This window comes from Pundamilia nyererei, unplaced genomic scaffold (assembly GCF_000239375.1).
Source record: "Pundamilia nyererei isolate P.nyererei 1_Seehausen unplaced genomic scaffold, PunNye1.0 scaffold00004, whole genome shotgun sequence".
Classification (NCBI taxonomy): domain Eukaryota; kingdom Metazoa; phylum Chordata; class Actinopteri; order Cichliformes; family Cichlidae; genus Pundamilia; species Pundamilia nyererei.
Window position 1 is genome coordinate 1,067,941 of NW_005187405.1, and position 16,868 is coordinate 1,084,808.

General features: G+C 41.9%; 1 protein-coding gene across 2 annotated transcripts in view; it reads right to left on the reverse strand.

Moving 5' to 3' along the window:
• Positions 1 to 8,858, reverse strand: part of kcnn1a (potassium intermediate/small conductance calcium-activated channel, subfamily N, member 1a) — a 63,660-nt gene extending 54,802 nt beyond the window's left edge. For both annotated transcript variants that reach the window (XM_005721046.1, XM_005721045.1), the window contains exon 1: positions 7,461 to 8,858. In XM_005721046.1, the coding sequence (XP_005721103.1) occupies positions 7,461 to 8,765 (1,305 nt within the window). In that variant the 5' untranslated portion in view covers positions 8,766 to 8,858. The remainder of the gene's footprint in view (positions 1 to 7,460) is intronic.
• Positions 8,859 to 16,868: the final 8,010 nt, after the last annotated feature.

A 16,868-nucleotide genomic window follows, 5' to 3' on the forward strand; every position in this document is an offset into this window, starting at 1 on the left:
TTTTGGTAAAGACAAGAGTGAAATGACTTGTAAATCTAATAGACAGTCTTGCTCTGCACATGATTTCTTAACCAAACTCAGTAACCCAAAGAGAATCTGCTACACAATACAAGGCTGATCTCTCTATAGCAACACACATGGTAACATTTCAGAGCAGACGAGCAGCATAGAATTTGAACACAGCGTAGCACACACAGACACACACAGACACACACACACAAAACTAGGGATAACAGTTTAACAACAACTATATAATTTAACCTCGTAACTCTCCTCGAGCTGCACAACAATACCATATCTGTCATTTCCATCCGCTGTTTGCTCATCCTGTCATATGGAGGGAATGTAGTGAGTGCTCAAGTGATGCTCGGTTGAGTCACATTTTAACTTTGGGTTACACATCACCAGCTGCTAGTTTTGCCTCTTTTCTGTAAACTGGTTGTACTCAAAAGTGTGTTTTTGCCTCAAGTAGTTGTTTCTACCTTTATCAGAAAAGAAATTCTTGTATATTTTGCTCTCCTTTTGCTGGAGGTTGCTAAGGTAGCCCCCCTTTTAGGTATTAAATTACTTAGGTGATCGGAGACCGACACATGGCTCTTTCTCTCAGACATGTCTGGGCTTGTGTCATCGCTGTACACAATAGGGAAGTTGATGCACGATGTTGCTACGTCCTTCATATCAAGGTATGGCACTTTTTTTTAATCACGTAAAAATTTATACCAGGACAGCATAGTATGGCATAGTCCTAATTGTAAACAGTGTTGGATGCAATAGTTTACTCTTTGTACAAATAGTTAGAATCTGATTACAATACTGAATAGTTAAATGCAGACACTGTACCTACAATTCTAGATAGCTACACTTTAGCCTACACTTTATAAAATACATCTAATCAATCTCATGTTATAAATCTATGACACTCTGAATGTAGAACTGGGCTTGAGCAATATATGTAACTACTGTATATATGTAAGGTTACATCCATGATAAAGCAATAATGGTCAGATTTACATCAGCCAGACTGAAGTTGAAATCTTAAAACTAAATCTGAGAAATAAAAGCAACATTCACATGCTGCACTGTGCAAAAGTCTTGAGCCACCTCTCATTTCTTTAGATTTTCTTCCATGGAGAAAGATTTTCTGTCACAGTGGTCTTGAGCATTAGTTATTCAGTCTTTCTGAAGGTCTTTCACAGATTTCCTTTAAATATTGTCCGCCTTTAAATCATTGTCGATATCTGAGGAGGAGATCAGGAGAGAACAGTAAGTGTCTACAGCCATCTGTGAAACACGGTGGAGGCTCTGTCATGGTTTGGGGCTGAATTTCAGCCAGCGGTGTTTTGAACTTCGAAAAGTACTGTCTTTTCAGTCCACCATGAAAAACAATCTAGAAGGTGTCTTACTGGCAACTGCTTCATTTTTCAGCATGGTTGTTCTAAAAAAATACTGTCAGTGCAGTAAAAGCATATCTAAACAGAAAAAACACACATGCAACACTACCAGTCATGGATTGGCCTCCGTCGGCACCCAACAACGTTTTTTAAAATTAATTTGTAAGCAGCAACACATATTAGAAAAGGAAAACACCATGAAAGGTCCAGCACTCAAGCTACAAACTCCACTGACGGCTAACAGAGTGAAAACAGGCCTTGGCTCTACTCGTGGGAAGCCACGACGTGACCGAGGAAACCCCCCCAGCACGCTTTCTTTCCACTCTTTGTATTCAACTAGACCGCAAGTAATTCAACAACTCTCCTTGTGCAGGATCATTCAAATGAAATGCAAATGAACTAGAATAAGTGGAGAACTATTTGAACACCTCTTACAGCAATGCCAGTGTTTGTGTGGGCTATGCTGGAGTGTGTGTGTGTGTGTGTGTGTGTGTGTGTGTGTGTGTGTGTGTGTGTGTGTGTGTGTGTGTGTGTCAAGTGCAAACAGTGCTGTTAAGTGTGTCTTGCATGTGGCAAAGACAAGCTTGAAATGACTTGTAAATCTAATGGATAGTCTTGCTCTGCACATGATTCCTTGACCAAACTCAGTAACCCAGAGAGAATCTGCTACACAATACAAGGCTGATCTCTCCATAGCAACACACATGGTAACACAAATCTATTTCAGAGCTGGAGTGCAGTGTAGCACTTAAACAGACCGTAACACACGCACACACACACAAAACTAGGGAAAACAGCAATCAATTATTAAATGAGCTTCATGTTCATACTTACTGCCTGCGTATTTTGCCAGCTGCAGCCAAAAACTAAGAGGCCCCCACTGCTCAACACCTACCTAACTTCATTCAGCTTTATCAGAGATATACAGCGGTGCCACTCCTTCTAATGCGAGCTAGAATGTGAGCTTCCCTGTCTCTGACATGTAATTGTTCTGTCGGGTGTGTTTACTTTGAAGGTGTTGGCTAGCCCTCCAATGCATAGGCTAGTGGAAACATGGGCATCTAATGAGAGCAAAACAAACAGAGGCCCTACAACAACAGCAGCAGGGAGATGACTGATAGAGAAAGTTTAAATGAACATAATGTTTCTCCTGGCATAAGCCTGCCAGTAAATCATAATGCTGTAAGCAGATCTGTCTACATCAATTGTTTCGAGTTCCAGCAGACAGCGTTACCTCAGCGTTATTACGGAGCCAACCCAAACACACACACACACACACACAATGATAAGATAAACTAGTTTTTTAAAGAGAGCCAGAAGCTGAATTACCTCAACATTTCCTTAATTTAGACAGCTCAAGTGCACAAGCGTCCGGGTAGGATTCAATTAGAAATAAACGATCTCGGTTACAAGAAAAATTAAATGCCCGGAAAGGAGAAAAAATTACATGCTAAACAAGAAGCTTTAAATGGAGAAGAGCAACATCTGGCAAATCAAATGTTTCCTCGCCCTCTTTTAAGGAAATAATCATTCCCCTACTACTTTTCAGACCTCTTGCAAACACAACCACGCTAAATCCTCCAGACAGCGTCAACGAAACACAAAGTTGGTTGCAAGTGGCACTTTGATATATACTGTGTTGACCTAGATCATATAGAGTGATTATAACCATGTTGGACCGCCATTTGGCAGGAGCTGCACAAAAGGTTTTACTGTAATAGCTTTCCTCCTCTTTCAAGCCATCCATTCTGCAGTGACACATACAACCTTATGTTCTCCTGAAAGGTGGGCTGGCAATCGCCCGGCACACACACACACACGCATACATACCGCTACAGTACAGTAAAGCAGGCCTGTTGCATCCAACAAATGTGTGATGCGACAGGTCAAAGAGAGAAAGGTGACACCAGGTTATAAATATATATTTTTCTTCTTTTTCTTTTTTTCTTCTCTTCTTTCTAGATCGACTTTTTATATTGGTTTTCACTTAAGGGCAGTTTTATCCAGTGTAAAACTGACTGATTTGCCACATTGGGTAAACTGAGAAGAAGTGAAATGATTAGCACATTGACAGGTTAGTTTGGTGACAGAAAATGAACAAGAAACTACTTAATAATTGATCATCGGTGCCATTTTTCTAGCAGAATTATAACTTATATCTTTCTTAAAAACATTTTAAGCTATATCGTTTTATTTGTGAAGACCTTTCTCTTGTGCTTGGATTTTGACTGCTGATCAGCTGTAACACATAGCTCCTCAGAAAATATAAGCTGACACTGGCAGGCCAATATCGTTGGGTGAGTTTAGCTATTTGCTAATTCATCAGTACCGGCCTTTATAACAAACAATACATGGACATTTTAAAAGTAAAGAAGAAACACCCTTTAACATCGTATGAACGTTGACATCACGTGGTTTGTCCACCAAAGCACACTCATCAACTTCCTGTTAGCAACACGTGTTTGGAGTGACACAAACACAGCAACCAGTGTAAATGAGTAAATAAATAACTACACATAACAAGTGTTAAGAAAACATGTTTATGTTTTGTGTTTGCGAAAGAAAAAAAATATCTGCCGATATATCGGAATGTCCGATTTTATCAGATCAGAAAAATAATAAGACTGAAATCTTTCACTAATTTAAAAGTTCTCATTAGTTTCATCTCTTTTAAGTTCCAATTCCTGTAAAAATTTCAAACACTCAAAGAAACTAATATTCAAACTAAAACAATCAGACAACCTACTCGGTGGAGATATTTAAGTGTGTCTATAAAGGTGTGTCATTTCAGAATATTATATATATGGATTTGCTACTTTTCTCTAATCAGTATCGCTGAAAGTGGATCATTTGGGTGATCTGACCTGTTGTTTTAACAAAACAAAATTCTGAAGATGTCTCCTGAGGCAATTGTTTGATTTTATCTTGTGTTTTTATCATTAATATTATTTCTTAAACTACATAAATTAGCTTAATGCCATAATTTGTCATTTATGGCATTGAAAAAGTGATGATAAGGAAAATCTTGTAGAAAATGTTGTAGAAAATCTAAAAATCTGAGATGTTGCCCTACAATGCTCTATGAAAGTGCCAGGATGGATTCCCCCGGCTTGTGCTCCCACATGTCATCTTTGGTGTTCCAACAAGAGACAGAAGCCACGTTAATATAACAAAAAAGAGTGCAAAAAAAGGAAACCCACCTCGATTTCCATGACTCTGCATACAAAGCCTTGTATTTATTTTATCACATTTTAAATTTCAGACAAACCTCCTTTAATTCCTGGCATTGAATCAGACAAACTGTATCCCGATTAATCACAGGTGTCTGCTACACACAGTGTTGGTATATACTCAAAAAAAACAACTTATTAAAGGAAAGCAAATCCACTGGTGTTTATGTGCTACAATGTCCCTGCAGGGAATATCACCATAGCAGTAAGTGGCAGGCATTAGAGTACTTACACAGCCCGGCACAATAGAAGCAGCAACGCAGCTTTCAAAGCACAATGTTACTGAGGCAGGACACAATATCGTACTACCTGCCATCAGTTCAGTGGGCTAGCTATTGAGTTTCAGGGTGTGCTGATACTGTAACCGTATACACTTTATCGGGCTTGTTCTGTCACAAGTGTTTTGTTTAAGGGATTTCAGATGGGTGAGGGGGTATGGGCTGTCTCATTAAGGGTGAGTCAATAAGATGTAACCACGATCCCACAAACGTCTGCGGATAAATAAGCATTTCTCGCCGTACCAAAATACTTGGCATGGTCAACCTGAGCGAGTGGAAAAGGGCTGTTACTTAACAGAGTTTCATAGCAGCAGTTCCTCGATTGTTTTTCTTTTTCCTTCGTTCTTTCGTCCTCATTTCCATTTTCATGATTGAAACAGGATTGTGTAATAGTTGTGTGATAATAAATGTCTTGTTCACAGTGCCAATTACATGCTGGAAAGCTGCATACAAATGGGGATAATTACAATACATAACGGCATTTTGATTATTTTTGAGAGTGCACAAAGTTCATCGTATTCATCTTGCTTCTCGTTCGGAGGCTTTTTTGTAGCCCTGACTGGTGTCCCACTATGTGCGGACACCTCAGACCATTTCACAGCTTTCAATGCCTCTGTGGCTCTTGAAATCACTCAATATCACGTTGGCAAAGGATTTTAAGCTTATTAAAAATCCCAGATTCTTTACACAGTAATGAGCATGCACTTGGACTATTGTTCATTTAATCTTTCTAATGAGTTTTTACACTATAATTAGTGCAATATTGGCTCATTTGCTATTATATAGAGATAATAGTTTCGCAGCATTCTTATGTTCTTCCCAAACATTGTGTTTTCCATTCTTATTCACTTGTTTGTGATTCACATTAATGTTTAACTAACTAACCAAAGACAACTGATACCTGGTGAACAACATATCACCTGTACCTTCATCTATGATGCAGTGACGCCAGCAGCAGCACCAGAGCCGACCGTCATACTTCTGGTAATAACTTATAACATTATTTTTTAGGGATTTGGAGATCAAAGCAGACTCTGTAGTATGGACACAACTGTAATATTATGCAACTAGAAAAGGTAGAGACGCTACTCTTGATTTTCCCTATTTTTCCTTCCTAGCAAGAGCCTGTGAAGTTGTTAACTTCAAGGAAAAAAGTGTACTTTTCCTGAAGCCACTTCGTCATTTTTGGACGTTTTGCTGACGCTCCAAAATCGAGCCAAGTTCAGAACAGTCGTGTCAAGGTGGTTCGATATAACACCTTTTGCAACTAGTGCCAGCTCAGCCTCAGAAAACAGCTGTGGCATTTTAAAAAGGAGCCTCTTGGTGAGATTTAGATGCTGCTGAGCCCTCATCAACGCCTTCCTGTTCCTTTTTTTTCCCTGTCCTGTAAAAACTTCACCTTGACAGCAGTGGGAGGAAATGCTGAAGGAGGGGAGGAAATAACAAAGGTGGCAACTAACTTAATAATCATTTTAAAATGAAACAAAAACCTCCTAGGTCCATCGGTACACTCAGTCATGATTCAAGAACTAGATTTCTCAGTGTCACTTTTAAAAGAGTACTCGGTGTGCTGCGGGGGAACATCATCAGCAATCATTATCATCAACAATCCGGTTTAACACTTTCCAATTTATCTTTGTCTGCCTTATCTTTTCCTTCTGTCCAAACTACAATAAAACTCCTTACCCTCCAACTTTGAGTAGCCTAAAGAACATCAAGTCACTGTTTTATCAGCGACTTTGGAACAAATGGCTAACTGGATCAAGAAGCATTCATAGTTCTTTCAATTTCCCACCCCCTCCTTCTTTTTCCCCAATTTTTTGGGGATTTTGACAGACATACGCACATTCCACTTGTTGTTACCACTTTCACTTCTGATGTCTGTTGAGTTGTTATAACTCACTCCTACCCTCAGTTATTCCCATTTTTTATTTTTTGTACCCAGTCGATATTTAGTCGTCTTAATACAGTGTGGAATGCACTGTGGCTGTTGGGAGAGAGATCTCTGCGAGCAGGAACATGCAGCTATGTATGAAGTGAGTGTGCTCACAGAGCCAGGTATCAGGGCCTAATAACATTAAGCTGAGCACTGACTCTACTGTCCTCATGTTCTGTGGAAAACACAAACCTCCCTGTTTCTAATCAGCGCCATTTGAATATTTCTAATGTACTGCCTAAAACAACACCGCAACATGGAACAGGTGTGTGCGCGCGCGAGTGTGCGTTTGGTGTGTGTGTTTTTGGACTTGCATGCGGACGCTTGTGTGTGACCACGCGAAATAAACAAGCTTCCAGGTAAAGAAAGGAAACACAGAGTTGGTTATATGTGCGGTAGTTTCGCGCATTCTGTTAAAGCCACCTAATAGATTACTGAATGACAATTCGCACACGAGTGCGCGCACCGAACGCGTAGGTTAATGTGTTCTATCAAAAATCATATCGCAGGCGTGGTCATTCACTGAAAATCTTAGGAGCAGTTTATTTTGTCATCTGGAGCTGTCTCCGAAACCGCATGATAAAATGTGGAGAGGAGGGGAGGGGAGTAGGGGAGAAAAATCTACCTTGTGGAGGTCTATGCGTATCCTTTCCTCTCCTTTATGTGGACTCTCGGGCCACAGGTGATAGCTCGAGCCGTAGTTGGGGCTGTCTTTGCTGCTGTTGCTGCCGGTAGTCGCGGACGAGTTCCCCGCGTATGCCTGTTGTGTTACCGGGGGGGTTACGCGGGAGTCGCGGTTGTTTGGCTGGTCGCTCTGCGCGGTGATCCTCCCAGACTTATTGCGGTCTTGTTCACAGTGCTGCGGACGCTGGGGACAGAGCCCCAGTGCGCCTTGCTGCCGCTGCTGCCGCTGCTGCTGCTCTTGCTGTTGCAGCAGTGGAGCCCGATGAGTCCTACATAGCTCTCCTGAGTCGCTGGCGCAGTAGTTGATAGGCAAGCTGCTCCCCACCAGTAGCTGTTGCTGCGCTCGTAATTGTGGGATCTGTTGCTGCTGCTGCTGCTGCTGCTGCAGGTCCTGAGTCTGAAACTCGAATGCTCTCCTAGCCTCGGTTGACTCGCATACATTTAAAGAGCGCCCTTTCTGTGAGTTTGCACGGATTTCTTCAGGGGAGGGGTCTTTCTGCTGGAGTCTTAAATGACAGTGCTGCTGCTGATGCTGTTGCTGCTGCTGATGCTGTTGCTGCTGCTGCTGTTGCTGCAACAACTGCCTGTGGTCTCGGTGCCCTCCTGCTCCTCCTCCTCCTCCCCTGCAGCGTTCCACGATGCTTGCCTGTTGGTAATTACTGGCACTCCTTCGGAGACGATCCCCCCTCTTAGATTCCCGGGAAAAGAGCAGAGAGGAAGAGGACGACGTTGGTGGCGGCGGAATAGGCGGCGGAATAGGCGGGGAGGGATGAGGTGGGAGAGGCTGGAAAGGATGGGACTGGTTTTGAGACAAGCTCGCCTCCTGCTCTGAAAAACTGCAGTGGCAGCTCGGAAAAACGGGCTGCTTCTCTGACTGCGGCGGCGGAGGCTGCTGCTGCTGCAGCTGAGAGCCGGCCGGGGCCCAGGGATCCTGGTGCAGGTGTGCCGGCTGCCCGGTGTTAGGTTCACTGACTCGGTGTGAAGGTCGCTGGGCGGTGTCGTAGCTCGCTAGAGGTAGAGGGTCGCCGCTGTGAACAGGTCTCCGAGAGGGCTGGCTCAGACAGGGGAGCTCCTGGAGGCTCTGGCGATGAGCGGCGGTGGTAGAAGTGCGATCTCGGTGGTGAGAAGAGGGCGGGGGCGGCAGGCTGAAAACAGGCGCGACTTGGTCTCGGCTCTGCTTGCTGTTTCCTCGGTTTTCGTCGGGGATTTGGTGCTGATGGACAGCTCCCGCGTACCGATGCCGCATCCCCTTGATCGCCTCGTCTCGCTGTGGTTGCTCCTTTGCCGTGCAGAGCTCCGACACCCGTTCATTGCGATCAGTCCCAGCAGAATAGGACCGACTTGTATCATTGGTAGGTTTGACCAAGACCTGCCTTAAAACGTCACTATACAGCCAAAACACCGCCTTCGACTCAATATCGGTCCATTCCCTGCCATGCGCACAGGTTGCAGCAGATCGATCACTCCCGAGTGTTAAAGATTGGCCTATTACAGGAGCGGGACTATGCAAGAAAGGTGTTTAAATCCCGCACACTGACGGGTCGATCATGTTAAGCCACTGCGGACCTAATGCATCGAGTTTGTCAGTGTTGCCATAACCGCCTTGTATAATCAGAAATCACTTTTTTACTGCTACGTCACCCATATCCAACATGCCCACATACATCCCGAGCGTCACTAAAATTTATGACCAACTCTGCATGATTGCCTTGTTCGTAAAGTATCCGCATGTTTAAGGGAAAAACACGACGGCAACAATTTGTGTCTGTTTGCACATCACATTTCCACTTGTTGGTCCATGGAAAGCACATAAAATCAACAGGCGTGTAGCCGATTACCTCATGCTATACAGCACAAGCCTTGCAGTATGGAATTTAATAATTCATGTGCATAGTTTTTGTATTACCAGGCAGAAATATTAAGAATGGGTGCTGCATTCAGAGCCCGCAGTCACCTCTCGCAGGCTGCCGTGTGTGACGCGCAGCTCGCAGCTGTTGCATGCTCTCACTAAGACATTGTACAGGCTTCACTGTCACAGCTGTGAGGGGATCGGTTAGATGGAGACAGAGAGAGGGGCTGGGCGCAGACGGCGTTGGTGCTGGAGGAGTTAGGACACGCATTTCTAAAATAGCCTATACTTGCCGGGGTGTCAAGTGGCCAGAGGACTGTCCGTCAAATATCTGTTAGTGCCATGCAGCTGTGAGGATTACTCATCCAATAATAGACAACTTGAAGTACATAAGTTCAGATATATGTATATTTTTAAAGTCTGCCTATTTAAAATAGCCATATGTAGAGAGAGAAAAGTATTCTACACGTCAATACTTGTAAAACCCTGTTGGCCAGCTGTGCTGTAAAGGAGGGATAGTAATACAAAGAGAGATTTCATTTAATTTTTTTTTAATTGTTGGAAAATACCCCTTTGATTTAGTAGGACCATTACATTTTGTTGCTTTGGTTGGAATTTATTATAGAACTGAGGTCTATTAAGTAAGTACATGGATTTTCTTCTGCAGCACGTTTAAAGCTTCTCCTTCAGAGGAGCACATAAAAATAGAGTAGCAATAAATTGCAGCATGGGAATGCATTGGGGATTAATCAGTAGAAATAAATGATTTCAGAGAAAACAAACCCATCGGGCCAACGTGCTTTAATGAAGGCCACTTGCACAGGTGTTTGTCTTGAACCCCTGATTGTGAAACTTCTCGACATTTGATGGTCAGACATTAGAAGTCTTGGTGCAGAATAGTGATAAGAAATAATAGATCAAAGACTGAAACTGTTCTAGGAGTAAGATATGCCTTTTACAGGACTTTGATCCTATATGCTGTGTGGAAATCTGTCTATTAAATTTGTTTCCTATTGTCCCAGGTAAACAAATTGCTTTAGAGTTGTGTCTGTTCAACTGATTTGTGTTGTAAATCTGGGATTCTACAAGGGTGGAGGGATGTTTTCCTTTCTTTCTTTTCTCTTTTGCTTGTTATGCCCCTCTGTGACCCCTATTTTCTTTGTAGAGGCAGCAGCAACCTTTTTGGCAGCTTTGAGAATTATTCATCCAATAATAGAAAACTTGCTAAAAAAAAAGTTCTCATAGATTTTTTAAGTCTGTCTATTAAAAATACTCCCTGAAGAGTTAAAGGGTGTTCTACTGTATAGTACTGTATAAATTTACCAGCCAATTTGTTGTGGACACCCATTCAAGTGCTTGTTAACATGAATATCTAACAAGCCAATCACATAGCAGTAACATTTAGGCATGTAGACGACCTGCTGAAATTTAAAGCGAGCATCAGAATGGAAGAGAAAAGTGATGTAAGTGACTCTGAAGTGCTGATCTGTGTGGGATTTCCCCACACAAACATCTCTAGGGTTTACAGCCAGTGCTAAAAAAGCAAAAAAAAAAAAAAAACAGACTGCAATGAGCAGCAGTTCTCTGGGTGAAATGACTTGTTGAAAGCAGACAATCGAAATTATCCAGAAGAGTATCTCTGAATAACACATTGAACCTCCAAGCTGATCAGCTACAACACCTGAAGACCACATCTAATGAGATGCTTAGAATCAGGAACTGAGGCTACAGTTCATAAGGGCTTGCTGAAATTGCATAACAAAAGACTGAAAACACTGTTGCCAGCCTCAGTTTGTCCTGTACAGTTTGGATGGCAGGGTCGGAATTTGGATTAATCAAATTGAAAGCCTGGATCCGCCCTGTCCTAATGGTTCAGGCTGGCAGTGATGGTGAAATGGTGTGAGGGATATTTTCTTGGAACATTGGGCTCCTTAGTACCAAGTCAACATCATTTAAACACCACAACCTACCTGAGTATTGTTACTGAATATATCAATCCCTTCTGACCACATCTCCTCTGATGGCTGCTTCCAGCAGGATAAATCTCCATGTCACAAAGCTCAGATAATTTTAAATTGGTTTCTTGAACATGACATTGAGTTCACTGTATTCAAATGGCCTCCACAGTCACTAGATCTCAATCCAACAGAGCACATTTGGGATGTGGTGGAACAGGAAATTTTAATCTTGGATGTGCAGCTGACAAATCTGCAGCAACTGTGCGATGCCAATCTGTGGAGCAAAATGAGGATGTTTCCAGCATCTTATTGAATCTATGTCATGGAGAATATAGACAAGTCTTAATGCATTTATTAGGTACACTAGCAAGGTGTACCTAATAAAGTGACCAGTGAATGTATGTGTACATTGAAACTGGTCTTCACAGAGAATTGTTGAATTGAATCAGGCCTGTGGGCTTTGTCCACTTCACAGTCAGTATGCAAAGAGGGTGAGTGAACCTTTTCATTGTGTGGACATGTGACTGTTGTACTGAAAAAGACTTCTGCATGCTTTTGTAGTTTCATGGTCTGATGGCTAGTATGTAAAAGTGTAGGCACAAACAACTCAAACACAGCATTTTAGCCAAGAGAGAGAAGCAGAGACTGAGCCAAAGAGACAGGAGAGGATAGAGGATGGAGATGAAGACGCAGCCAACTTTTACATCATACATTAGCCATTCTTAATAAGTAATAATCCTTCCCTTAAAGCTGGCTCAGCCATTTGAAGGTTTGATGGGTCCGAAGACTGCAGAGGTGGCACACTTTGCCTAACAACTGGAAGAAAGCTGTGGTACACTCTGTTTTATAGCTATGTCTATGTACTGCAGGAATTTGGAGTAGAGCTCTGGCCAAGGCTGCATTAGAAACCTGAGCATTTTCATTAAGTAATTGGTCGCTGTGACCTGTGTGAGTTCCTAAGCAAGATGGAGTTTCATTTGCTAGTTTGGGAAGCAATGCTACTGCTTCCACGTGAATAATTAAACCAAACTTTACAACTGCTGGACACACACAAACACCCATCCACCAACCAGCCACACATGCCAAAACCCACACTTTATATCTCAGTTTTCCTTTTTTTCTCCCTTCCTCCTGGTCCAGACCTGCAAAACAGCATATTGTGTGTCCTCGTCTCTGTCGGGTGCTGTAGGGAGACACTGTGACACTAAAATGGTAGAGGAGGAAACATGGAAGAGGCCAGTGGCTGCAGCATGTAACACAGGAAGTAGATAAGAAACCTGTAATTACAGAGAAAGAGAAAACCAACCAGGGTGAAGCGGAGAGATGTGTAAGAATTTGTGTGTGCGTGAGAGAGAGGAAGAAACTGATAGTGTGTGCATCTGTGAGAGAAACTGGACAGAGAGAGAGAGAGAGATATCTAAAAGAGCAGGTGCACCAACACAGAACAGATCAAAAGAGTTCAATTGAAAAGAAGAGGAAAACAAAAAATGTGCTGTACTGTGACATAAACCAAAAAATGATTATACACAGGTACAGAGATTAGCCAGTAGCAAAACACAGAAAACATCCACACTGAAAGACACGTCATACCTGTTTCTAATGTTCTTTGCATCTCACTATGTTTGGTGTAATATATCCAATAGCATTTATTTAATATTAATGTGACAAGCTTTACATTTACAGTATTAGGTAAACTGATGTGACTTTGACTGAAGTGTTTGGCACGACTTGCTCAGAGACACTTTAATTGAGCACATGTGGGGTTTCAAACCAGAGTCCAGCTCCTTGTTACCAGCTGCGACACTATAGCAGGTATTGTTTTCAGCTTGTGTGTCTGTGTTTGGTGTTTGTGTGTGTATATGTGTACTTGTGTCATCTCTGCAAAACAGCACTCTGCTCCTGGTGACGTTTACTGTAACGTGAACTAACCTAAAGGTGGTTTTAACTGCTTTAGCATAAAGTACATCTACGAGGGGCTGATTATGCACACCAAAATGGTTTGTACAACAAAGCTGAAGACAAATGGACATCACATCCTCTGTCATAAACTGTCATAAACAAAGCGAGATGCAGCAACTGTTTGAAAAGATTTTATGGAAAAAGCCTTGAAAAAAACAAAAATTCTTCGCTCCTATACCAGCGTAAATGTGGAGGTATGGTCTGAGTGAGGACACTTGATGTGCACCCTATTGAAAAAAAAAAAACAAAGAAAAAAGGAGAGAAATCACACTGAAGGAAGTCAGCTGTTAATGGAGTTCTTTCAAAATAAAGGTACAACTAACAGGTTAAGAATAGTTTAGCTAAGAGCAGTTTAGGCTAAGGTTTGCTATATAAAGCTTAGCAATACTAACATCAAATAGCATTAAGCTTAACTGTATGTTGGACCAGTGGTTCAACAAACAAAGAACTGGTCCTCAAGGGAACAAACCAGAGAAGAAGAAAGAAGTAGGCCTGTGTTGGACTAGTGGTTCTCAACTGGTGTACAAAGAGGTAAACGAGGCATTTTGAGGTACATTTTAGGGTAATGAGATAGCATATTAAAACAGTACAATGACAATGCTTCCTTAACTTTAGATAAATGGGTGTAGGTTGATGGCAATGGATACCTGTGTGCACTCTCACAAAAGCTTTCATGCATTACTAAATCATCCAGAATATTCACAGCAGCACCAGACGTGCTGTATGTGGCCCGTTTAACTTTTGTGTTCCATAATATTAAAAACAGTAATAGAAAACGGATGTTAGACCAATTTACATCTCATAAAGCTGATTTAATCTGATGAATGTTAACTTATTTCTATTGTGCTAATTTAACTTTAATGTTAGACCTTCATAAAAAATCTGTTTTGAGACTTACCTAAACTTTCATCAGTTATCATGAATATAATTACATTATTTAAAATTAGTGCGGTGTGCTTTAATGATCAGGTGTCACCACTGTTGTGTCTTAGCACCAAAACAAAACCGTGTAGCAGATAATGAGCAAAAATATATGATACAGACTACACATTCTGCACGCTGTGAAATCAGGGCTGAAATGGAGGAGATTTTAAACTGTCCAGAGTTATGGACATTTCATAGAGGCCAAAACGGAGAGAAAACGATGCGTTTTCAAACGAAAACGCATTAGTGTGGACGTAGCCTCAGGGAGGAGCAGCCATCTGCCACACCTGGTTGGAGGTGAGACGAGGAAGACCATACAAGAGACACGCTGTGGTAGAGGACCCAATCAGGGTGATACTATGAGGTCTTTAAAAGATAAGATGAGGCCTGATTGTTCAAGACTTAAAAAAAAAACAAAGAGAAAAAAGCCAAAATCTCATTTCAGCGTGCACACCTTACAGTGGACGGCAATACTGTAACAATGAGACTTTATTTATTTTCCTCTTATACCTTACATGCATTGAATAATTTTTCTTGCAACCTTTTGCCACTCGTGAAATTCTGACAGATTGTCATAAATCTGGGAAAAATGTGGATTAGTTGTTATTTAACAGTGTAGTCTGATTCTTGTCATTGCTCTCTTGTTCTGCACAGAGGCCTTACCACCAATTGAAATCCAAATTAGTCACTAAAGTAATTGCAAATCAATAATATTGCAGCAAGCTTCGTCAGTGGTGTAATTTTGAGAATAAAAAGTGATTCTGCATCCTAAATGACCAAAAACTCATCAAAGTCGCCAACAGTAAAAACAAAAATTGCACTGCAGAATTTTCATGTTACTGTGACAATTAGGGAAACACACACACACGCACACCTCTCTATCAACACAGATTAGGCAATTTAAGAGAACACCAACTTTGAAGTTAAACGAGTGCACGAAATATAAAGGTAAAGGTCTCCACCAAAGATCTAAAATAAAGTTACACTTTAATTCATTGCTTTTAGGGTATGGCTTAGTGAGAAAACCCTTTTTTTCCTTTTATATTTCAAATAGCAGTCGTAAATGACTTTATCACTGCACAAGCACATCGGAAGGCTGTTATAAAGACAAAGCTTATAGTAAATATCATATGTAAACTAAACAATGTCGTTAAGTTAAACAAAGGTTTCCAAATCACTTCTTTCCACATCAACTTCTCCACATTGTTACTTTTTTCCATTATAATGGCTGAGTGTATGGGAGCCATCTTGATATTCACTGCATGTTATTTCTATGGCTGTCATCTCACTCTAAAACTACTTACTGGGACAATGCCTCAAAGCCAGACTTTGGTGCAGTGGAAGCAAAAGTAGGCCTTTATACAGTGACCAGTGAATAATGTGACACATATTCTGCGGGACCAGTGCAGCTTGCCCGTGCTAATGCTGATATGCTCCACACATGATGAACTACCTGTGATCCCAGAGATTAAAAAAAAGAAAGAGTCGTGACTCAGTTCAGCTGCAGCATTAACACGCTCGTGGTGCAGTTAGTGTGAGATGATACCAAGGGGCAGGCTCGACACAGCGCGTCTGGGAGATACAGGCTGCCAGCCGCGGCAGTGGCGATGGAAGGGCCCCGTGCCCAATGGTGGAATTTATCTCTGACAACTAAGATCATTAGTCAGATTTGCTCCACCACTCAAATGACTAAGCAGCTTTGCCATCATTCAGGAGGAGGCAGGTACCGGAAGAGTCATTGTTAAATATCAGCTGACATGTTTGCATCCCACTGTCCCATAAATGAGCGGAGAGTCCGGCAAGGCGGACAACTGTGATGAAGTGTTTTCTATTACTGCCACAGAAAGGGCCAAGGCACAAGGAATGATGGAGTGACCCATGCAGGCAGCAGCTGGAATGAACAGACATGCCAGGTAACATCCGAGATGAGATGGGATCCCATTTAAGGAATTGAATAAAGGAATATCACATCCAGGGTGGAGAGACAGAAGAATGAGGGTTCTCATCCACCTCCAGAATATAACCCAGAAGCCAATTAGTCCCCTTGAGCCACAAAAAAACAAACAAAACAAAAAACACACACATATACGTTCAGTGAGTAACACGTTGATATAACCGTTTCTATTGATTTAGTGTAGTATTATATTTGCTATAGTGTGTAATGTTGAGATTATGAGTAACAAAAAACCTTTTTATTTTAGTAAGATGACAACTAGACACAGCAAAATCCTCGCATGAATGTGACACCTACTGCCCTTTAGCTTGTTTATCTCCGCCTGAGACGTTATCACATTTGCTTTAAAGCGCTGTACGTCATACAACTTCTACATCTGATCAAGGTGTGGCCGTGTTAATGCAGTAATGACAGAAGTGTCATTGGACTTTGCCTGACGCCGGGTCCGCGTGACGTCTTCTCGGCTCACCAACACTAAACACCTGCCCCGCATTTTCTGGTCTGGCCTTTGCAGGAGCACTGGGCCATCACCCTCTTTTCACAGAGCACAGCATTGCCACCGCACTAAATAGAGCAGTTGACGATGAGGGGAAGTGAAAGAGAACAAAGAGAAAGATAGAAAAACACAGGGCAAGGTCCATTTATAATGCAGCCCGGTGTGTGTGTGTGTGTGTGTGTGTGTGTGTGTGTGTGTGTGTGTGTGTG